Here is a 24,811-nt window from a genome sequence, read left to right as displayed (position 1 = left end):
TTTACACAGTGAACAGATGTTCAGAGACAGTTGCTCTGCTTCATTTAAAGTGTGATCTCAGATTTGTTTTGTGAGTATTTTTAAATTAAGGCAACTGTTCTGATGTAGCTTCAACACTGGTAAGATATTTTATTTATTTTATTCTAGTTTAGATGTGACTGCAAGTTCAGCAGCAGACAGAAATACAGTCAGACTGAAAAATTGAATGTCACGGATTATTTTCAATATCGATTAATCTGCAGATTAATCAATAATCGTCAGTTGCAGCCCCAGTATTGGTCAACTGTCTAATGCTGAAACATATCATTGTTGTTTTATTATGATTACTTGCCCTACTTTGAATATAACTTTATTTTAAATGAAGTGAAAAGTGCTTCCGTGTATGAAACTTTCAGTCCACCTGTAGCTGCTTGTTTCTGATTGGATGATAGTGCATCATTAACGACAGATGACATGTTTGGCTGCAAACGTCCAGTTGTCTTCATTGTCTCTTTGTGTCTCACCCATACATACGCAGGATTTGTCATCACAGTCATGTTTCTGGGTCAGTTTATGTGAAAATCCCTGCAGTCGATCCTTTTCATTCACGAGCGCAAACGCCAACACCGTTTGACCTGTTTTTTTTTTTTGTTTTTTTTTCCTCTCCACACTCACTTCCATTGAGGAATGTGGTAAAAAGGCCTCTGCTTCCTGTGCTCCTCCTCTGCTAATCCTGCTGTTTGGATTAGTGTCTCGTCTGATGTGATCTGAGGCTGCCAGGAGAGATACAGGGGGAGAAAGAGACGAATAAAAGAGCTGCAGTTTGTCACGATCAAACAGCTGAGGAGGCAGCTGTAATGTTGAGAGTGAAGAGAGAAAGATGAAGAGCTAAAGGACGTCAGGAGAAGAGATTTAAAGGAGCAAAGAAATCCATGAAAACATAAGGAGAGAGCTCAGTGACAGATAGGATACAGTTTTTCGTAATAGTGATGGTTCCAGTGGAGAAGCTCCTGTTTATTCAGTTATTGAGATAACAGCAGTAGTGAACAGAAAATAACTGAGAACTTTAGTCATAAGAAAACCTGTGGAGTTCACAGGCGTTTTTTCATGTTTGGACATATTTTTCAGTTGAAAATATCGTGACAGGATTCATTTTTCACCATTTTCTGACATCTGAAAACAAACAACTATGAATTGATGACTCGGGAAAATGATCAGTGAAAACAATCATCAGTTGCAGCTCAACATGTCACAGTCTACATGATCAGTAATCATCGATATCGGCTGATGTAAATCTCCGCAACTTGCCTCATTAATACTTAAATATTTTCCACATCACTGCTGTGTTATGGCACATTATGCTAAAACAGTCATATTGTGATTATTTTGTCTGAAATTACGATGTGCAAGTGGAAATGATCATTTTTGTATTACAATTTTCGTTTTTACTGAAAAAAAAACTTGAAACCATGATGATATTTGTTGGATTCTGTGATTTGGATATTGCATTTGGCCATATTGCAATTAATTGTGCAGCCCTAAATAATAAAAAATAATAATAATAGACCTTATTTGTCAGTTGCCTGCTCAGAAAAGTACTGGACCTCAAATTCAAAAGAGTTTCTGTGACACATAGATGAATTTTCGTTATTATTATTAATATTTTTGTTGAGCTTTTGTGCTTTGTGTTTTGTTGTGAAATAGCTGAACATTTTCCTTCATTTTTCTCATTCTTTCTTTTTAATTGTAAACCTGGAGTGAGTCTGCTCTACTTCACACCTCAGCTTTCTGGGTAAAAAGCCGCTGGCCTGGAAAGCCGGAGGATTTTCCAGGACCTTCTTTGTTTGTCCTGTGGCACCACTTGGGCCTGGATAAACACAGGGAAATAGGACTGCAGTTTGACTCTTATTTTCAGTTTTAACACTGTCTTCCCTTCCTTACCTGCCCCTCCAGGTGAGCCCCGGGCTCCAGACTGAGTGCTAACCATGCTGCGGCAGTCCGAGCCGACCTCCAGCACCCTGCAGCTGGTCGCCAGCGATATGACCGGCATCATGGAGAAGCTGGACACCCGCGAGCTGGACCTGGAAGATGGAGAGTACGACACGGCCGACTCCAACGCCCCAGGTGTGTGCACGTCGTCTGCGTGGTGTTCGTCCACCATCAGCATGTGTCTGTTATCTGATGTGTTCGTTTTTCTGCAGCGGAGCGTTTGTCCTTCACGGCGGTCTACCACACTGTGGGCTTCAAGGAACCCACGGCCAAAGTCTTCCTGTCCTTGCCGATCACCGCCAAGATCCTGGAGGTGGAGCGCTTCACCTCCGCTCAGGACCGCTTCAACCACACCACGCAGAGGAGCGTCAACAAGGTGCGCGCAGACACACACACCTGTCTGACATTTCACTCTGTACAGTTTGCCTCAGACGAAATGTTGACCTTTTCTTAGTGCCGTCTGGTGGCTCAGAAATCAGTGACGTGTTTAAATCCTCACTAATGTCAAACTGGTTTTAAAATACTGGGCTGGAATCCATTAAAACTCTGGACTGGTTTCTCATTTCATATTATAAGTAATATAATATATATTGACCAGCAAGATGTTGTGCTGTGTAATGGGATTGAAATGGCAAGAAACCAGATTTCTACTTCGCTTGTTTGGACAGGGTGAAGTTTGTCCAAACTTCAATTGTTTGTATATTTTATTGCCTGAAACTGGGTCCGGTTCCAGGAATCACAATCACAGCTGCCAAAAGCTGCTAAAACTCACAAGAGGCTAAAGTTGCCAAGTCAGTAGCAACAAGCACAAAAAGCCATTATGAATCTTACTTTGTTAGTTTTATAATGAAAATAATTTAACAACGAAATGTTTATTATTAATGAGGAAACTTTTGAAAATGTAAAGCATTGAATGTCAGTTTGTAACCTCGTCTCTCTCTCTCTTCAGTCGATGCCGGCGGTGTTTAAGATCGAGTTGAAACACGGTGAGTTTACCTGGCTGGTGAAGAGGAAGGAGAAACACTTCATGGATCTCCACAGAGAGCTGAGGACCTACAAGGCCTTCATGAGGCTGCCGCTGCCGTCACGCAGGTAAACACGTTTCTCACTCTGGGTTTGGGTTTAGTTTGAGCCTCAGAAACTTTGATGTAGGTGATGTGAAGAGGTGGAGACCAAAACTGTTTCAGGTGGTTGGACCAACTAAAGTTCTCAGCTTTTGGTCTTTTCCACCAACATGGAACTGGCCCCGTTCGGGTTCTCACATCTATTTTTGAACCAGATAGCACATTTCCACCCCTCAAACAATTGGTTCTGAACCTCGACAGGTTTTCCTTGGGAACCATTCTGCAACACCCTCTATTGAAGACGTCCTCATTAGCAATGGTTCCACTTTGCACATGTGGAAACACGGGCTGGTCTGCTATATAGCACCAACGTTCCAACAATCTTGAACAGAACCTGTTTAAGAACCAGAGCTAATTTGGTGGAAAAGGGCTTTTTGTCTGAAGCATCTTAAACATGCCTAAACCTTCCAGAAGGTTACTTAAACTACATTAGAAACAAATATTTTGTTCTAGTGTCGCAGTTAATTTTCCTCGCTGGTCCTGGGATTTGAACTGATGATTTCTAAGCTGTTCTTGTCATTTCTCTGCGCAGTCACACAGTGAAGAGGCAGACGGCGGCGAGGAGCGAGGAGAGGCAGATGCCGAACCTCCCCAGAAGCGGAGGAGACGAGCTGGGCAGAGAGGAGCAAGTTTCCAGTCGCAGGGTTCGTCTTTCACCAGAGGAGCCGTCGTTCACCTCCATCTCTCCTCATTTTATTTTTAAATTAAGTGTTCCCGACTGGCTGATATTCTTCTGATGTGTGTTTGTTTCAGAAACAACTGGAAGATTACTTGAACAAGCTGCTCAAGATGCCGATGTACAGGAACTACCATGCAACGGTAAGGAGTCGGGAGGGTTTTCACACATTTTGGAAAACCTTTAAAACCTGGAGATGACAGAATAGATCTGGAAGATTTGAATTTGTAGCAACATGTGGTTTAAAGATTTTGTTTTACATAGAAACACTTGTTTCTCTCTTTCAGATGGAGTTCATTGATGTTAGCCAGCTGTCCTTCATCCACGATCTGGGACCAAAAGGCTTGTAAGAACAACTCACCTGCAAAAATATCACTGAGCTGTGATATTTTAAAGGGATAGTTCAGGTGTTTTGAAGTGGGGTTGTATGTGGTACTTGGTCAGTGTGTTACCTACAGTAAGTGGTGGTCGACATGCCCCCAGTTTGGAGAAGCAGGAGGAGTACCAGTGCAGGAAGCTAAGCGCTACTGCTGCTGCTGTGGACAGGGTCAGCGGCAGTTGGACAGCCTTCTCTGACAGGAAGCTGCTGTTTTCTAAGCCACAATTCACTCCAAAGCCACCGAACTCCACTGACAAAATCAGTAATTTTACCTCACAGAACACAGGAGATGATGGACTACTGCTGCCTCAATTGGTTTGTTAGTTTGTGTTGTTTGTGACTTCACTGATGTCAAACTAACCCTTTAAAACACCAAAGTCACAAAATAACACAAACAAGCTAACAGATCGAGGCAGCGGTGAAATGAGGTAACGAGGTAAAATCACTGATTTTGTCAGTGGAGTCTGGTGGCTTGAGAGAGAATCATATCTGACTTATTTAACTTTGGGTTCCCTTTGGAAAAGGAGGTCTAACAGCAAGGTTCAGCAGTGAAAATATAAATAAATAAAATCTGAACTATCCCTTTAACATTGATTCTTTTACAAAATTATTTACATGAAGAAAGCATTTCTTTCACTTCCTTGATATCCAATAATGTGGAATTCTTGCAACCAATACTACGTAAACAAATCTGAATCAAATTTTAGTTCACCAAACCAGAAAAAAAAAAAGTGCTCTAATATCCGGTGTCTTCATCATGATAGGCGCAGATGAGCAGTATGTTTTGGTAGGAACAGCATCTTTCTTGTCTTTCAGAGAAGGGATGGTGTCGAAGCGATCCGGCGGCCATCGAATCCCCGGAATTAACTGCTGTGGTCGCAGCAAAATGTGCTACCGCTGGTCCAAACGGTCAGTGAACACCGACGGACAGACACACACTGACATTCAAATTATGGCCATGATTCCCACTGGTTGTGTTAACTTTTAGCTAAAAGAGAAGATTCTGCACTTTTCATGTGGATGTCCAGTCAGTTAAAGCAATACGTTTCTCAGTGTTGCAATATTGACCAAGAAGAATTTAGCACATTTTGTACTCAAACTGGATGTAGTTTTTCATTTGATGTTGCACAGAAACTTCCAGGTTCAACTGTGGATTTAAACTCGTCCTTTTCCTAATAACTGGTTTAGATCATCATGCAGTAGTTTTGGTTACAGCCCGTGCTGTGCTCTTTAATGTTCAAACATTACATTTTCTGTCGTTGTTGTGTTTGTGCGCAGCTGGCTGGTGGTGAAGGACTCGTTCCTGCTCTACATGAAGCCGGACTCGGGGGCCATCTCGTTCGTGATGCTGGTCGACAAGGAGTTCAGCATCAAGATGGACTCCAAAGACACGGAGACCAGACACGGCGTCCGCATCGACAGTCTGTCCAGGTGTGTGACACATGCATACTTCATATGAGTAAAGGACCAGTGTGTAGGCTTTAGGCTTTCCCTTCTAACCCCCACTGTTGGTTTATTTGTGTTATTGTGACTTCAGAGTTAGTTTGGATTTACCAAAGTCATGTTAGCTTTGCACTGTTGCAACAATAAGAGTTAAAAGGTGTGTGTGTGTGTGTGTGTGTGTGTGTGTGTGTGTGTGTGCAGGTCATTGGTGCTGAAGTGCAGCAGCTACAGACACGCCCGCTGGTGGGGTCAGGCCATCGAAGGCTTCGTCAAGAAGCATGGCTCGGCCTTCCTCACCGACCACCGCTTCGGATCCTTCGCCAGACAGGAGGAGAACATCCCCACCAAATGGTAACCATGGCAACCAACCGGCACTATCCACCGATGTTTTATCCGCCTTCAAAGTTTTGGCTGATATCAGTTTTCTGAACTTTTGTGGGGTGAAGTGACCCGTTGATAATGTGTGTGCCAAGGAGGGAAACAACAGCCATCAAATTGGTGCAAATTAGGGCCGAGCGCCGGGGCCAGATGTCGGTAAAACAGTCTAGACGAGGCCTCGTCCAGCTTGCAGAGAGTGTGTTTGCTGGTTAGTGTGTGTATCTGTGTGCGAGTGTGTGTGTGTCTCGCTGGAGTAACCCGACACAAAGACAGGGAAAGTGAGCCTCACCTGCTCATCACCTGTCTCCCTGCTGGGCAACACTATACTGTCTGTGAGACAGACTGCGTGAGTGTATATGTGTGTGTGTGTGTGTGTGTGTGTGTGTGTGTGTGTGTGTGTACAGAGCTGAGTGGTCCATTATAAAAAGCATAATGAAAGAACAGAAGATAGACAGATTGAAAAGTGAGAGGGGAAACTGTTTGTCTGGGTAGTTCTTGCTGTCTAAAGGTGTGTGTTCGTGTGTGTGTGTGTGTGTTTAACAGGTATGTGAATGGGAAAACATACATGGAGGACGTGGCTGATGCTCTTGAAGAAGCCAAGGAGGAAATATTCATCACAGACTGGTGGTAAGCATGTGTTTATGTATGTGTGTGTTTTTAAAATATACACTGAACGGAGTAATACTGAAGTGGCTGGAGAGGGTGGAGATTTTCTGTGTGTGTGTGTGTGTGTGTGTGTGTGTGTGTGTGTGTGTGTGTGTGTGTGTGTATCAGAGTGCAGTGAGTGCACTTGGCGGTCACCTCTTGGGGAGGTTTTCTGGTCAAACAGATCAGTTGCAGTCTGCGGCTCAGAATACTGTTACACTAATACACACAGGCACTCACTTCAATACTACATGCAAAGTGTGTGTGTCTGTGTGTGTGTGTGATTTACAGTATCTGCAATACTGGAGGAACTACTGTACTCTTGCAGGGCCCAACAATAAGGATTTCCCGCTTGCACGGGGCAAAATGCCATGTTGGGCAAGTAAATCTGGCAACTCACTTGCTCGACCAGGCAAGGTGTAAAAAATAATTAAACTATTAAACTATCTTTATAACTGATTAATTGTTAAAGTAATTTTTCATGCAAAATTGCAGAAAATGTAGATTTCCTGCTGGCGTTTGTTTATTACTATTATAAACTGAATATGTCTTTGTTTTAGAATGACAAAACAAGAAAGTTAAAGACATCACTGCCACTTTTTTATGACATTTTATAGACGTTTCAGCCCTGGATTAAACTTAAATTTAGTTTTTGTTGTTATTTAATAACAGGTAATACAACAATTTGTACAGGGGCAACTAAATATTGACTTTGGGCAAGTAGATTTCTGACCCGCTTGCATGCCTGGGCAAGTGAAAAACAATAACAATCGTCCCTACGGTGTTTAAGGGCGGGTCAACAGCGCAGTATGCAGTATTAGCACCTTCTTTTTTTTTGGAAATTATGTCCTTTATGGCTAATTTAGTGCAGTAACATTAAGTGTAATGTTATCTGTGGATCTCACCTCACTGACTGGCGGCTGCTGGATGCTAATCAAAGTAAAACAACATTGCAAAGGAATTTCTGCAGTTTGACCATTTCTTTTCCACATGTAGCTGTACAGTTACCTTCAGGGCAGGACTGTCAAATACATTTATATACAGAAGCAACACACACACACACACACACACACACACACGCACACACCACTGTGGAGCAGAAAAAAATTTTAGTTAAAGAGTTGTAAAGTTAAAAGTCCCACAATCAGAGTTGTACTCAGGAATTGGCATCAAACTCTCCTTCTCTCCTCTCCTCTTCAAAAAAGAAAAGGAGAGTTTTAGTTTTAGTGTTGGATGAAAGTTTGGTCTCTAACTTTGGGGACTTTTATGCCTTCAGATAAGTTTATGAAGAAAGGATGTAAATTAGAAAGATAAACAGAGCTGAAAACAACAGGGAGAAGTAGGAAAGGAAAAAGAGGAAAAAACAGTGTCTTTAAGTGATGTGTTACGGTGTGTGTTTCTCCTCAGGTTGAGTCCAGAGATCTTTCTGAAGAGGCCGGTTGTCGAGGGGAACCGATGGCGTCTGGACTGCATACTGAAACGCAAAGCGGTGAGCAGCAAACTGTTTCTTCAGCAGTATGTTTTTTTTTTTTGGCTGAAATTACAAATAGTAATAGACAAAGGGAGGAAAAATGTTATGTGTTACGAAGCTAGCAGGCAGTCCTCCCAAACAGCCATCTGTAAGCTAATAAGCACCTGCAAAGCGCTAGCTAGCTCAGTGGCGCTAACATCGCAGCTCAGCCTCAGAGGACGTCATTAAAGTTAACATCCCCCGCTGTCACAAGCCCGAGCCTCTCATCCATGTGTAGATGCACGCTGCCGTCAGCGTGGTGATACTGTTGGTGTTTGGTGTTTAAAAAGAAAGAAGTCCCTAAATAAAACTGCTCACAAGGTCTGTGGATTATCATGAGCAACCTGGTCGTGATTTTTGCAAAGAAACATTGCTGTTGACTTTTCGAAATCCTTTTTTGGCGTTTTGAGCACCGCAAGCCGAGTGCCATCTTGTTCCATTATACTGGAGAGAAGACAGACAATCTTTATGGCTGATGGAGGGAACACTGACAGATGGTGTGAAATAAGACGATTCTTCCCAAAGTTAAAACTACCTGGAGTTATTTAGCATTGTGTTTGTGTCATTGTTTCCGTAGCAACAAGGAGTGCGGATCTTTGTGATGCTGTATAAAGAGGTGGAGTTAGCTCTGGGCATCAACTCAGGATACAGCAAGAGAACGCTGCTGCACCTCCACCCCAACATCAAGGTGAGTCTGTGATTTAGATTTCCACCTGTTTATCAGACTGGACCTGCGTGTTTTCTTGTCTTAAGTTTGGAATTTGTCTCCAAAGGTGATGCGTCACCCCGACCACGTCTCCTCCGCCGTCTACCTGTGGGCGCATCACGAGAAAATCATCGTCATCGACCAATCGGTGGCCTTCGTCGGTGGGATAGACCTGGCGTATGGTCGCTGGGACGACAGGGAACACCGGCTCACGGACGTTGGGAGTGTTACACTCTCACATTTGGAGCAGGTCTCTTTCTCTCTCTCTCTCTCTCACACACACACACACACACACACACACAGACACACACACACACACACACACAGAGCCGAAGTGACGTTGTTTGTGTCACTTGATCGTTGTCCAACATGTGGTGAGGACACGACACCTGCACCGTCCACCTGCCCTCTGCTTCTCCGTTTCTCTCTAAGTTCTCTGTTTAATTCTTTAATTTCACTTCAGTCAAGAAAATGTTTAAGGTTTAAAACATTTGTAACGTCTCAAAAATCAAATCCAACCAGATTTCTTTACATTTTGAGGAAACAACAGTAAAAAAAAAAATGTTTTCCTAAATATGTTTGGACATGGAAACGATTTTCTTGAGAAACTCAAGTAATTGTTTGTGTTTGAATGTTTGAACTCATCCTTAGGCTGAAGCTGCCTCCTCCAGCATGGCTGCCTCCGCCAACGGGAGCGGCGCCGTTTCCCAGAGCAACGGGAAGGGAATCTTTACCGTGACGGACTCGATGGACCAGCCCAAGCTGAAAGGTCAGGGGAGGATGAAGAGGCACAGGTTCAGCATCAAGAAACACCTGCAGAAACACGGGTTGGCCCAGGCTGACAGCGACAGCGACCTGGAAGACGAAGAGAGTGAGCGCTTCATTTATTTATTAAAACGTTGTATTAAATGTTTGTTGATCATGTGATGGCCCAAAGTAAGTAAAGTAAAATAAGACCTTTTGCTTTTTTTCCCCTTGCACTTAAATGTTTATCATTACTATTTTTTGCACATTGCATCACTAACAGGTAATAATTTGCAGTAGGTGGTTTATTGATGACGATGGTCGCCCTCTGGCAGCCATGTTGGAGCTCTGACTCTATAGGGTTTGGTTAAGACAGCGTTTAGGTGGCAAATTCAATTCATATGAATTTGAACTGTAGTGATCACAGGAGTTGGGGAGCTCCCTAGCTTGCATGTAGCTAATGGAAGCAAATTTTTGCTGTTGTGCATGCAGTATCACCAAAACTCTGAAGTTTAAGTGTAACTTTGGTATTTTTCAACCTGGACTGTCATTTTTCCCCCCATGTTTTTGTGTCTGTGGCCCTGTGTCCACTATTTTCCCAGCTGGAAACGCCAGGATATCTGCTGAAAACAGAGGAGCTGGGAGTGCATGTTGCTCATAGGGATTACACTGCAGCCTGTTTTGCAGTTGACAGCTGCAGATGTCGGTCACTTAGACACAAACACATTGGAAAATAGGGTCCAGGCTGAAGAATACAAGAACAAAACCTTGAGGATGATTTGTCGTTGGAGTTTGTCTGTAGCTTCTGCAGCAGCAGCGATAACCTCAATCTGTGCTGCTGGCTCAGTGTTTGTGGACGCTCTGTTTAGGATGGTCCAACAGCGTCACCAGCCAACACAGTCTGATCCCCAGCAGGCTGGTGGAGCTGAGGACAACCGCTCCTATTGGCCAGTGTCAGGCTGGTGAGTTGGTGGTGGCGGCGGCGAGGCCGGGTCCCGACCCGACCGCTCGCCTCCCGCCTCCCAGTGTGCTTTGCTGTGGTTTTGATCTTGACTGGACAGCCTTTGGTTTGCTGTGTGTGAATCTGAAGCTTTATTCCTCTGATTTCTCAAAGGTCAGTTTAGGAAATATGTCATTTTTGGCATGAACAGGAACTTTGTTGCTTTTGCATTAAAAAAACATGAGCCTGATAATCAGACTGACCTGCTATTGTGGCTTCAACTCAGTATTTGGACTGAAGGACTCATTGTTACACATGTAAGCTGTGTTAGACTTTGAATCACTGATGCATCATATGGAGAAGACATATTGTAAGACAATCAGTGGACTGTATATCCAGTTAAACTATGTGGGCACTAGCTAACTTTACTTGCTTGACCTGAGCAATGACTCGACTTGACTTCCATCAAGGACTTGTCCTGAGTTGCTTGAGTCCCACCAAAGTAACTTGGGACTTGTGTGAGACTTCAATTGCTTCCACCTCTCCTGAAAACTATAGAAGTGATTAAATAAAAAAAGTACACAGATAAAAACAGAGAGGAGACATGAAAATTCTGATCTGTCAGCGTGATGAAAAATATGAACAACAGAAATAGGAAGCAGAGTTCAAATAACTTGAACTGGAGCTGTAGAATCCCACTGAATGCACCACTTGAAAAGTTCAGTTGATCACAGAGAAACCAGTAAAAGAAACTGCCACATGTGGTCCGTCCTTTTATTTTCTCCCTGTTTTAGAAAGTCCTGCACACACATCAGACAGGGCTGATACTGCAGCCTGTAATCACTTTCCTTTTTCATTTATTTTAAACAGACTTTCTGTTATTTCTGTCCTGCAGGCACACGTGTCGTGTCTGCAGTTGAACAGATGCAGAAGGTTTTTATTAGCCAGTTGAGAGCTGCTGTTTGTTTACCAGGCTCGTCTCTGTTTATCCCGCGTGTGTGATAGATGGGAAGTGTCAGACATGAACATGAGTCCACCACTGTAAACAAAAAAACACCACATTACTTCTGTTCTTTTCTTACTTTTCACTCTACAGTCAGTTTATTTCAGTGTATTTCAGGTAAGTAAAAACGATGTGTTTGGTTGGTGTGCATGTCTCTGTATCCTCTCTGCTCTTTATAGAAGGTGTTTTATAAATCTGGACTGTAGTGCCGTCCTCCCTCCAGCTGCTGTTTCATTTCTCTAAAAGTGCTGTCAAAGCATTTTCCAAACACCAGTGCATCACTGTCAAAAACGCTGTGGTACTCTGCTGTACTGTAAACAGATTAGAAGCACAGTGGAGATGCTTCACAGCCTCCATCTTAAACCTGTGGTGTTCACTTTCACATCACAATGCTGGTACGTTAAATATAAATCCAAAGACCATAAGAGCAAAACTACACTGTGTTTTCCTCAAACAAACAAGAGGAATTTGTTGGTGCATTTGTTTGGGACTATTTCCAGCTGCGGATGAATCCAACTGTGGTGTTCCAGTGAGTATTTGTTGCAGCAGGACAGTGTGTGTGTATGTATGTGTGTGTGTGTGTGTGGGATTGATTGATTGACAACAATGGAGCTCTGTGACACTGAGGAATAAGTAGGTTCATTGTTGTGTTTGGTCTTTTTGTGTGATTGGTTGAAAAAGAAAAATAAAGAATCACCAGACTTATTCACTCACTTTATTTACGAGCGTCAGATAACAAGAGAGAAGATGCATTGTAAGGAAGAATTAAACATCTGGCGATCAGGGTGCTGAAGGCCAGGACATGGCATAACTCAACAGACTTTAAGACCAAGCTTAGGTTTGACTTACTATTGACGAAAATACACATATTTACACACAGCAGCTGTAACTTTACTGATTGTTTAAATCCAACGGGGTCAGGTAGGATCTGATATTGATTAAAGTTCACAGTTGCAGTTCACGCACTTAAACTGTTTGGAGTAAAACAGCATCATAAATCCTGACTTCCATGTGATCATTCCTGGGCCACCAGAAAGTCACGCCTCTGCTGCAAAAACTAAAACCAGGACTAAACTCCTCTGGTTAAAAATGGAAAAACTCTTTGGAAGGTTTGTAGTGAATATCTGAATATTTGTGTGTGTTTTAGGAAGCGGCTCAGTGCGTAGTCTACATACAGGAGTTGGAGAGTTGTTTGGAAACACACGGTTCTGGCACGGAAAAGACTACTGCAACTTCGTGCACAAGGACTGGATTCAGCTGGACAAACCCTTCGATGGTGAGAACGCAGTCAAGCTGACAGTTTGCCAGAGAAGTTGCACTAATCGGGAACAATTTATTTAATCTCCTTGTCCTTATCACATTCTTGTTTCTGCTGTTTTTAGATTTCATAGACAGACACACAACTCCCAGGATGCCGTGGCACGACATCGCCTCCGTGGTTCATGGGAAAGCGGCGCGAGATGTGGCGAGACACTTCATCCAGCGGTGGAACTTCACCAAGGTCAGAGGTCGTGCTGCAGAGCGAGGGATTAACGAGAGCCACTGAACAAGATGCTGAAACTGTTCAAAAAAAGATGGATGGTTAATCTGTTTTCTTCTTCTCTCTGTTTCTCTGCCAGCTTGTGAAGCCAAAGTACCGTTCTCTGTCGTTCCCGTGTCTGCTGCCCAAGTCTCACACCACCGCCGGAGAGCAGCGATACCAAGTCCCCAACTGCATCCCCGCCAAAGTACAGGTCAGTACGAGTATGATGTCTTGTACTTTCTTATCATTTACTTTTCTCGTAGACCCCCACAGTCTGACTTAGTGAATGGGTTTATAATGCAATCTGTTCACACTGCTTAGACGACAAAGTTTAGTCAAACATGTCATTTTACATAATAAATCTCTTCGACTGAGTCTGTTTGCTCAAAATGCAATGCTCAAAGAAAGTGGAGCTTCTTTTGATTGATTTTGAAATGGTGTGTCTCGCTGCTAGACGAAGTAAAAATTTGCTGAGAAAACCAAAAATTAAAGTTCTGAATCGTGCCAAGTTTAATACTTCCTTTATAGTTTTCCAAAGATGCAGTTTGATCGATGCCTGCTTGTGTACATCTTGTTTCCTTTTGGTACAAAACCACAAAATGCAGACAAAAGTGTGTGGAAATGATGTGTGACGTACCGTCACACTACAAAACACACATTTGTTTAAAAAAATGTTTAGTGTGAAAGTATTTCTCCTCAGTCATATTTCACTGGTAGGTGATATTTGGTCTTCACCAGTACACAATTTCAACGCATTTAATGTTTCATATAAATGTCATAAATCCCTGGTTTCTCTGCATGTCACCTCCCTTTCTCTCCCTGCTTTTCTGTCAGTCTTCTGCTATGCTGTGAAATACAGCACAAAAAGCAAAGAAACATATTTTAAATCATTAACAAATAAAATGTCATAAATTCAGAACTATATGGGCTGCCAACAAGAAGCCTCCAGGACATCATAACTGTACAAATTCTGTGCATTAATTAAAATTAAGAAGTTGTGCTTATGTGCATCGTGTGTCTCAGGATACTTGTAATGATGATAACCATGATTTATAAAAAAATCAAATATTGATATCATGTTAATAATATCCTTAAATCCAGATGAAATATGGTCTAAATGTGAAAGTTTGATCATCATAGTTGTTTTTTAAACATCTTTTCAGCAGAAAAATGTTCACTGGGATTATTTTCCCAAACTCTGACCCCTGTCTGTCTTCTCTCAGATCCTTCGTTCAGCCTCTGATTGGTCCGCTGGCATCAAATACCACGAGGAGTCCATCCACAACGCCTACGTCCACGCCATCGAGAACAGCCAACACTTCATCTACATAGAGGTACGTGTCTGTGCACCTCACATCAGAGGCTGAAAGCTCCGTCTAACAGCAGAGCAGGTCAACTCGGTCCATCCTGTTCCTCCACACTAATGGAAAATATGCCCTTTCCTCTGTCTGAAAGGTGGCTGCTACAATCGTACGCCAGGAAAAACCTCAAACAGTTCTGCTCCAACAGTTTAACCTCCGCTAAATCAAGTGCAAAAGGTTTGCTAACCTGCAGGTAACCATAGCAACAAGTCGGATGGTGAACCAAACTGTAACCGTGGATTAACAGACCAACGAACATTCAGAAAGTCTGTCTATTTAATGTTGTGACAATCTTCACTCAAGCTTTTGAGGAAAGAGCTTTTAGCAGTGTGAAGACTCAGAGCTGGTGGGTAGTTCAGGGAGACTGGGACTGTGCAGTTTCCTAGTTTCCAGTTTCCTAGCGGCCAGTTCTGCCTGTTTAGGAAGCTTATGATCTTAGAAGCCATTGTGGTAACAGAGGCAGACGTTCATCTGAAGTGCTGTCTAACCCCTGCAGATATATTTTTTTGTCATTTTGTCACTCTTTTGAAATGCAAGCCAACTTTTTGAGTTCTTTCTGCAAAGTGACAGTCATTTACACGCAGGAAACTTACTGTTGGCTTTGTGCAGTTAGAGGAGTAGAGGATTAAAGCATCCCGACTGCTTGAGTTTTTGGCCACATGTATATGTAGAAAACTGTGTTTCTAATGGACTAATGCACTTTTTGCACAGTGCATGTGCTTGACAAAGACTTTGTTAATTAGTGAGTTTGTAGAGGCGCTGGCTGTTTCCAGTCTGTATGCTCAGCCACGCTAATCATCTGCTGATTATCATTTCTAATTGAAACACACATCAATCAATCTTCTCATCTAAAGGGGAACTCCAGTTGATGGCCTCTCCTCAACTACAGCAGCAAATGGCGAGCGATTTCAGAGCGATTTGATGAATGATAGAAACACTGACGGCCTGAGACATGCTGCCGAACAGTCTTTGGCGCTGATGGGGTCTCTGAGGTTCGTTTGGTCCTCGCTGATGTCCTCGGTGACGACCACCAGGATATCACCAAACTGCGCTTTTTATCCATGTAGGTAGTTTTGTTGTGAGTTCCAGAGTTTTTCTAGTAGAAATAAAGTAGCTTCTACATGAAACTGCTCACAACAAAGTCTGTGGATCATCTCGAGTAACTAGGTCATGATTTCTGGAAAGGCACGTTGCTGCTGAGTTTTTAAAATGTATGTTTTTGGCACTTTGAGCAACACAAGCCGAGTGACATTTAGTCTCATTATATTGTAGAGAAGGCAGATGTCTTTATGTCTGATATCTGCAAAACTCTGCAGCTCACACCAAAACTATCTAGATGGATAAACAGAGATGCATTTTTGATTTTGGGCTGAACTGTCCCTTTAATGGAGGTGAAGTAACTGCAAATTAAATTTGTGCATAAACGTCACAACAACAGAAACTACTGAAATTAATAATACACACGAACAGCAGGGCGATAAGTGATTGTGAGATGTTGTTCAGGTCAAACCAGGAGGAAAGAAGAGCGTTTAATGAAAGCTGTTGTTTATTAAAGACGTCTGTTTGTTTGTTTTTTATTTCAGAATCAGTTCTTCATCAGCTGTGCAGACAACAGACACGTGTTCAACAAGATTGGAGACGCGATTGCAGAGCGGATCATCAGAGCATATAGGTAACACACACACACACACACACACACACACACACACAGTATACCAAATATTAAAGTAACACACTGTGTAAACTTTTAGCTGCTGTGTGTATTTACATTTATACCTTGAAATGATTTACAAGAAAAACATACATCATAATCAAACACACACGCACATCATCTTTGTGTGTGTGTGTGTGTGTGTGTGTGTGTGCACTCAGTCTTATCTTGTTCCCAGAAACACACACACAGACAGAGAGTGTGTGTTGACGGATGTGATCCTGTTGCTGTGTGTACATGTACCTCCAGATGACTAATAGACCGACTTGATATCAAAGTCGTGTTTGTGAGGATTTATTTGAATATTTTCCTGGTGAAGGTTCAGACTCTTTGTGTTGTTTTGTTGTCATGGATATAAGAGCTTATCACAGGACACACACATCCTGCACAGAACTCAAGGAAACACAAACACACAAAGCTGACCTGAGTTCTCCTAAAAGCCTCGGTGTATAAACAGTGCAGAGCTGCTGTTTAAATGTTTAAATTTCTCTTGTTTCTCAAGTTGTAATCTGATATCAAACATTTAGTGCTGAAACAAACTTCACTGTGGGGAGTGTTTGTAGACCAAACAGCCCTGCAGAGGGAAAAGGCACTAACTTCATTTTTGTCAGAAATTACCCATTTTCTCTCATTTTTTTTTATTTTGGATTTTGAATTATTTCCATATGTGTGTTATTAACATGATGTCAATATTTATTTATTTTTAAATATCACAGTTCTTGTCAATTAGAGCAGCTGTGATTGATCGATCAGTCGCCAAGTATTGAATCAACACCCAACTATTTTGACAACTGATTAATCTGTTGAAATGTCAAAATTCAGATTCCAGCCTCTTAAAGGACAACAGTCTGTAATGAAAACACCATTTTCTGACATTTTATTGACCAAACAACTCGACTGATCAACAAATTTATCAACGATGAAAATAATCCTTGGTTGCGCCCTGATCATAAATAAATATTGGTAAATCAGGACAGTCATACTGCAGACGTCAGAGAAATGTTTACTTACGTCATCATATTAATAATAACGTCGTCTCTCTGTGTGATTTAAAATATTTCAGGGAGGGTAAAAAGTACAGAGTGTACATAGTGACGCCTCTGCTGCCGGGATTCGAAGGAGACATCAACACCGGAGGAGGCAGCGCCATCCAGGCCGTCATGCACTTCAACTACAGGTGTGTGTGCGTGCGTGCGTGCGTGCGTGCGTGTGTGTCCATGTAATGAGAAATCTGCCACAAACCCATCTGCTGTTTGAGTTTATTTGATGAGGATTGAATCCCGGAAGGAGTCAATGAGAGATTACTGCCACACCTTAACTCTTTAACAACAGGGCTGTAAACCTACACACAGACTGTACGTGTGTGTACGTGTGTGTACGTGTGTGTACGTGTGTGTACGTGTGTGTATGTGTGTGTGTGTGTGTGCATGCCATTCCTTTTGAGGCTGACAGTCATTGTGTCTCCTGCATTCCTGAGTAAACATTCAGCCCTCCTCGTGCAAACACAGTGACACACAAAGACCCGTACTGTGAGGAATGAGGACCTGCTGCTCATTCACCTCTGTCCCTCTGTCCTCTGTCCCCCTGTCCTCTGTCCCTCTGTCCTCTGTCCCTCTGTCCTCTGTCCCCCCGTCCCTCTGTCCCTCCTGCAGGACCATGAACAGAGGAGACCACTCCATCATCTCTCAGCTCAGGAGAGAGAGTAAGTCGACAGCTTTAACCTCGTGTCCACCCTGTTGGACTGTGAGTTTCTGTGGGCGGGACAACAGGGACAGTAGCACTGGTTATGTGAACAGTAGAGCATTAACATAGCTGAAGTTCTTGTAAGTTAAACAATTATACCTTAAATAGTCTTTTATTTATCTCAGCTGATCAGAGCACCGGGTCTTTATTTAAGACTGCAGACTGCAGACACACTCACTAAAGTAAAACTATCATAAGACAAGTATTTAAGTTTAGTATTAACTTACAGTTATCTGTTTAGAAGCAACTGAAAACCATGTTTTTGGTTTACCTTCTCATCCTGCTCCAGTGATGTAAAAATATACTCTATAGTTTGTTACTACAGCGCCACTACGACTGCTCTATATCTGATCCTCCAACCACTGCTGTGTTCGGTTACTGTCATCGTAGAAAATGTTTTTAGAGCAAATTGATTAAAATCTGGACTGAGATCTGCACGACAAGTAAAGTAGCAAAGTAAAGTGAAGTAATAGCAGACCCTAAAGACACACGCACACGATTATTTTTCAATTTATTATTTAGCAAGTGCAGAAGTTAAATAAAAAATCTGACTTATCTGATCAAAAATTGACCACTTTTCTACTTATTCTGATTGGTGGAGTCAGAAAGTGCACCTGAACATTAACACAGGGACTCATTTAAAGTGTTTGTGGTCAGTAAAGGCACCCTGCTGGATAAATAAAGGCTCCATATGTACAACTGGAGAGCAGGCTGGTTGGTATATGAACCGTATGTCGAATCTCTAATATTGAAATCGTTTAAGAAACATTTAATTTAGTCTGTAGTTAAAGTTCAGCAGAATCAAACCAAACCCTGATTCTGCCCCAACCGCAAAAACACAAAACCGCACACACACACACACACACACACACACACACACACACACACACACACACACACACACACACACATAATAGAACAAAACACTGCACATCTGCATTCTGGTTTAGTGTATTTTTAGAGGAGTCGTGTCTTTAATCTTGCTGCTGGTTTTTCATTTGTCACGTCACATTGAGTTTATATCAGTGCCGAGTTAAAACGTCGATGATTTGAATTTCTACCTTCAGGTTCTTTTTTTAGTACGCTGTGAATAAGAGCATGCAGAGACTCCAGAGTCTGATTTCTTATTAAAAATTAAAAAAATGACTGAAACCTATAATTCCAGTCCTCATTGACAGCTGACCCTGATACCAGAAAACTGGTCTCTCTAAGTTTGTAAATGTGTTCGAGGGTCAGACTGCTCCATCTACACAGCATCCGAGGGAAAACCTGAAAAACTACAAATAAAATACAAAAAAATGTTTTAATGATGATAATGAGCTCTAACTGTCATTTGTTATGTCCTGAATATGATTTAATGAACTGAAAACTTTGGAAAACACCTTCTAACAGAAAGCTGTGCCTCTGACTGGTTGCTTCTTGTTCCCAGTGGGAGACCAGTGGATGAACTACATCTCCATCGCTGGTCTGAGGACTCACGCCGAGCTCGAGGGGAAGCTGGTCACGGAGCTCATCTACGTCCACAGCAAGATGCTCATCGCCGACGACAACACCGTCATAATCGGTGAAACACGCTTTTCGCGCCCCCTTCACTGACTCCCCAGCGTGTCAGACACTCTGATCACACCAGACGTTTAGCTGATTGTTAATGCGGCAGCTTGAATTTCTCCATTACAGGATTAAAAAGATGACAGATGTAATGAAATATTCCCCTGACACGAGACTGAACATGTATAATAGAGGAGAGAGAAACAGGAGCTGCACAGAGAGATGGAGGCGTGCTTTATGTTAGAGGGGGTACAGGAGACGAGAAATATTTAAAAAACCTGAAAATGTTATAAACTAAACTCAGCGTGGGTCTGTGGTGAGGTTTGGAATCAGTTTCTTCTGCAGCTGCACGTCCTAAAAATATACAGTGTGTTTTAACAGGATGGTGAAGTCCTGCAGATAAAAGCAGCCACCAGATGTCAGATGGTTCACTGCTGGTTAAAGGGACAGTTCAGAGTTTTTTAAGTGAGTTTGTATGAGGTACTTACCCACAGTCAGTGTATTACCTGACAGACACAATGAAAAGTGCAGTCTAAAAAAGAAAGACCCCAAATTATGTCTTCTAACTGTAATCAACACTTCTAAACGTTTTTTTACCTTAAAAATCAGAGGTTTTACAATAACATTAAACTGCATTTTGAATGTGTTTCAGTTTTTTGTCCGGGACCCAGGATTTTAAATATTTAACAGATCTCTTAAAATGGTTTTTTTTGTCAGTGTTTTTTTCCCTCAGTACTCCTCTGCAAATCTGTGTGTTCAGTCAACCTTCAGACTGTAATCAGGTGTTGTGGCGCCCTCTGCTGGTCGACTCTGTGCTCTGACTCGTCTCGTTCCTTTGTGTCTCTGCAGGTTCTGCCAACATCAACGACCGGAGCATGCTGGGAAAGAGGGACAGCGAGGTGGCGGTGATCGTTGAGGACTCGGAGTTGGTGACGTCGGTGATGGACGGGCAGGAGTACCAGGCTGGAAAATACGCCCTGCAGCTCCGCCTCGAGTGCTTCAAGTACTGAAACATCCTCAATCCTGCTTTATTTTCTATCTAGTGCATCTTTTTTAACTAATTTGTTATAAACAGCATTTCACGAAGTTTCTTCTGACTCAACAACTCACAAAACTAAAATGCAATATTTCTGCATTAAAATGTCTAAAACACTAGATGCAAGGTATGTATTTTTGTTGAGTTGTGTACTTATGTTATACCAAATATTTCCAACAATGTTAAAACCCAAAGAAATCTGTCATTTATTTAAGGCAACCGTGTGTTTCTTGCTAACTGCTAATTGCTATGACTTACGGGAAAATGAGGGAAATATTGGTTACATCAGAGAGTGAGGAAGGAAGTCGGCCAATGTGACTGAACGTAATGTTAATAAAACTTTAATATTACTTCTTCCATGACTGTGATTTCTGCCTGAGTCATGTCAGATAGATTCTCATCAGCTGTGGTGATTGTTCAGCAATGAAAACAACAAATCCCATGATCCCGCAGCACTTCAAGACATCATCAAAATATGTCTTTTGTTATTGTTTCAATGTGAAAGAGATTCCAGCGGCAGATGTTTACTGTATATAAAGGTCGATCCAGTGGGTCACAAGATAAACTTCTTTATTCTTTCAGTAAATTTCATCATGCTGTCTTGTTGCCAAACATTGCAGCTTGGGATTTCCTGCAGCTTTTAGCATAACTTCCCTTTTTTCTGGTGCCTTTAGTGTTTCTTCATGCCTCTCATCCTCCTCCTGCTCGGTGTTTTCTCTCTCAGGACCATTCTGGGCGCTCACACAGATCCCTCCATCGACGTGTTAGATCCCATCAGTGACCAGTTCTACAAGGAGGTCTGGATGGCCACCTCCGCTCGCAACGCCACCATCTACCAGAAGGTGAGTCTGACAGTACATCTCGCACACTCCTAAACTGTTGCAGGGCTGCATTTCAGGATTTATTCCTGTGTTACATCAGACTTTTATCAGCTTTATCACTATAAAAACAATAGGAAACATGGGTAAACTTAGGTTTAACTGGGCAATAATCTTAATTCAGTGATTGATTAAGGTAGATGCAACTTTAAATATGCAGAGGTAATGAGGCATCTCATTTTGTTTGTGCTTCCCCATGCATTCCTAATGTATAAAATCAATAATGAAAGTAGTTGATGCTGACCTGGCCTGTAGTGAAAGTATACAGTACTTGAATTGAGGACTGCTAATGTTTTAAATTATCTGTTAGTCACTGAGAAATATATAGATATAGACTGAGGGTATGTTCATGGATAAAAGTGTCATAAATGGAAACTAAGCCGGTACAGAAATTAAACTCGCCTGTTTTCTCTTCTTCAGGTTTTCCGTTGTCTGCCGTCCAGCGACGTCCGCAACATCCTGGAGCTGGAGGGCTACCTGGCCAAGCCGGGCCTGGACAAGGAGGACCTGGCCCGGGCTCAGGAGGAGCTGAAGAAGATCCGTGGCTTCCTGGTCCAGTTTCCTCTGCAGTTCCTGTGCGAGCAGAACCTGCTGCCTCCCATCGGCTCCAGGGAGGCCATGGTGCCCATGGAGGTGTGGACCTGAGACAGAGGGGACTCTGCGGTGCATTCATGTGTTCACACACAGCATATGGAAGGTTTACAGGTTGATAGAGGCCACGCTGGGGCCATTTTGGAAGGAAACAGCTGCTTAGTGTCTTTAATATCAAGGCTTGAAAAATCTGCTGCAGTTTTAGTCTTTATCAAAGTATTTTTATAGCTACAAAAACACAGCAACAATATCCAATCATCTGTCTTGTGGGTTCAGTCACATATCATGGTGTCTTCTTTGCTCTGAATAGAGCCTCCCATGCAAACTGTTTTCTCACCTACAGTGGTTCCCAATCCCTGGTCTGCTGACTCTTACTGGCCTATTGAACATGTGCTGCAGGGCTGTTTGGTAGCTGTTAGCAGTTAGCTCATTACTTTAACAACATGTAAAACTATCTTTCCATTAGGAAACTCCATAAACACCCTTAGTACTCTCGATCTCAGTCTGACCATGTTCACTGGGAGAAGCCTGGTTCCTTAAATTACTATTGCTAGTACTTTTTATAGCGTAGCAGCTAACATTAGCTTTACCATAGCAGGCTCCAGAGCACTAAAAGGAGCGTTTTGCTTTAAGGCAAACTATGCAGGATTTTCTCAAGAACACAATGCATAGACTCACACAGAAACATATATAAGAGGTGCATTTCCAACCTGTCTGATCATCTGACTGCTTTGTTTGCTTGTTTTTTACATGTGGATCTATTTTTAGCGATGTCGCCACATACCAAGATTGCACCCCAATAGGACCACTAGTTTGAGAATCAAAAACAAACCCCACCATAGTTTCCTTTAAGACTGAAACCAGGCCTTAAAATGTCATATTCACTGCCTGAAGTAGCAGCATTAGCAGCCAAAAGGACTTCCAAAATGGCGTCAGCTGTGGTTGTGAACAAAGTCTCTGTACCAGCAGTGCTAGTGAATGCACATGAATGACGTTCCACTTGCTTAAATAACACACAAACACATGCAGACACAGTATGATTGGAAGAGACTTCCAGAACTGATGTGCACACATACTGTTGTACACTGTTGATTTAAACACATGCAAACACACACACACACACACACACACATGCATACAAACATGGAGATCAGTCGACCAGCAGACAGAGCGTTGAACTCTTACAGTGCCTGACAACCCGGGCCTCATGTTTACACGACAAAGAAAAGAAAAGAAAATGGAAGTGATCAACTGTGAGGCCTGTCGCGCCCCCTCACCACTGAGCTATTACTCTATAATCTCCGCTCCTTCATTCTCTGACAACACTATGCAACGTCCAGGGCCGGCAAACGCAGCTCCGACTGCTCTGTGTGGAGAAAGAAGACACTAACAGACACTTTGATGAAGAAGACAGCGGCGTGGAGGACGAAATGAAGAGCCAGGCGGAGCTGTGAGACGTCTCCAGCTGTTTTTCTAAAACTTGTGTCTCATGTCTCTGAAGTCCTGCTTTTAATATTTATGTCAAAACGGGAAATCACAAGTGCCAAAGGTGACAGACTGTAGCCTGGTGTTAATACAGAACATACAGTACATTCATTTACATTCCTCATACTGTGGATTCTACATTAAGCCTTAAGTGACCTGGTCTTTGTAGTTCCTTTGGGAGCGCTTTTTAATCATTTCTTTGAAGTTTTCTGGAAACAAACTTTATTGACCCTTCATAAGTCCCGCCCCTTTTTGCTCCGTGCTCCAATAACAGTTGAGCAAGCTTGATACCTCATCAACTTTCTCCTTTAATGTTTCCTGTACATCGATATCCTGTGTGCTAGAGTCTGTTTTGAAAAGAAAACAAAGATATTCAACGTGGTTCAAATGCTCACAAAAACATAGCTAATCTACATCACTCGTTAGCTAGCTTGTTACATGGTCCTGTCTAGAAGGGAACCCTTGATGTGGGAAATGCCTGGAAGATTTGTTTTTTTGTATTTATGTTTTTTAATGTGACAACGCTATGGTTAAAATCTGGGTGGGTTTAGGAATAGAAAACACTTGGTTAGTGTCGGGGAAAGTTCATGGTTTGGGCTAAAATGATCACTCTCACAAGAACTGTAGCAAGTCTGGTGTTCCCCTCTAAATACAGCCACATCTGATAGCTAATATTAGCCAAACTATAGCTAACTAGCTAGCTTATCTGCACCAACTGTTAGCTAACTAGTTACATCTGATGGTCATGTCTAGTGGGGAACCACTGGTTGAAATGGTTTGGGTTGTCTTTCGTGGGTCTGGTGTTCCTGTCTAGATACGACCACATCTGCTAACTAATGGTAGCAAAACCATAGCTATGCACCTAGCTAATCTACATCAGATTCATAGCTTTATTGTACAATTTGTACAAAGTAATGATGTTTTGTAATGCATCAAAGCTGTGGTTAAGATCTGTGTAGGCTTAGGGACAAAAACACTTGATTAGCGTTAGGAAAATATCATGGTCTGTAAGCTAATGTTAGCAAAACTCAGGTACAGTAAACAAGAAAGAACAAATCTGGCTGAGGTTCCACCAGGTACTAAGCTTGCTCAACTGTTATTGGAGCAAAGAGCAAAAATGGGCGAGACTTAGGAGGGGTGAAAATTAAGTGTGAACAAGTAATTATCCTTTCCAGGAAACTGCAAGGAAGTTATGAACTTAAATAAAGCGCTATTGTGTTTTTTTGTGAACTACATAACCCACAGATTCATGCATGATGAGCTCATTATAATGCTGTGTTTCATTTAATGTCAGAATGTGGAAATTCTTAAGCAACATTAGCATCTTTAGCATCACAACTCAAGTGAACCCTGGTGGATATCAAATCTGATGGTCTCAAACAATCATCGCTTCCAGTGTTTTGGAATGGTGTTCTAGCTC

The 24,811-nt window shown here is 42.3% G+C and overlaps 1 protein-coding gene across 1 annotated transcript; it reads left to right on the top strand.

The window, feature by feature from the left end:
* The first annotated feature begins 1,961 nt into the window (after nt 1-1,961).
* Nucleotides 1,962-23,214, top strand: pld1b (phospholipase D1b). The gene is made up of 25 exons (XM_084746907.1): nt 1,962-2,103; nt 2,181-2,344; nt 2,918-3,060; nt 3,625-3,736; nt 3,846-3,911; nt 4,056-4,114; nt 4,964-5,056; nt 5,426-5,578; nt 5,792-5,941; nt 6,512-6,595; nt 8,021-8,102; nt 8,701-8,811; nt 8,897-9,079; nt 9,481-9,700; nt 12,664-12,792; nt 12,899-13,017; nt 13,136-13,249; nt 14,262-14,372; nt 15,983-16,071; nt 17,174-17,287; nt 17,763-17,812; nt 19,283-19,417; nt 20,251-20,404; nt 21,162-21,279; nt 21,736-23,214. The coding sequence occupies exons 1-25, from the start codon at nt 1,965-1,967 to the stop codon at nt 21,958-21,960; spliced, it is 3,117 nt and encodes a 1,038-aa protein (XP_084603033.1). The 5' UTR covers nt 1,962-1,964; the 3' UTR covers nt 21,961-23,214.
* The last annotated feature ends 1,597 nt before the right edge of the window (nt 23,215-24,811 follow it).

The sequence above is a fragment of the Lutjanus erythropterus genome, chromosome 21 (genome assembly GCF_056507025.1).
Source record: "Lutjanus erythropterus isolate fLutEry1 chromosome 21, fLutEry1.hap2, whole genome shotgun sequence".
NCBI lineage: Eukaryota > Metazoa > Chordata > Actinopteri > Lutjaniformes > Lutjanidae > Lutjanus > Lutjanus erythropterus.
The sequence above is the reverse complement of the archived record's forward strand: the minus strand, read 5'-3'. Positions and strand labels throughout refer to the sequence as shown.

Excerpts from the sequence above, each read along its gene's own strand:
- pld1b (XM_084746907.1), top strand. The coding sequence starts at position 1,965 with ATGCTGCGGCAGTCCGAGCCGACCTCCAGCACCCTGCAGCTGGTCGCC. Across the intron at positions 3,061-3,624 it reads CTGCCGCTGCCGTCACGCAG|TCACACAGTGAAGAGGCAGA; the intron begins GTAAACACGTTT and ends TTCTCTGCGCAG. Across the intron at positions 21,280-21,735 it reads ACGCCACCATCTACCAGAAG|GTTTTCCGTTGTCTGCCGTC; the intron begins GTGAGTCTGACA and ends TCTCTTCTTCAG.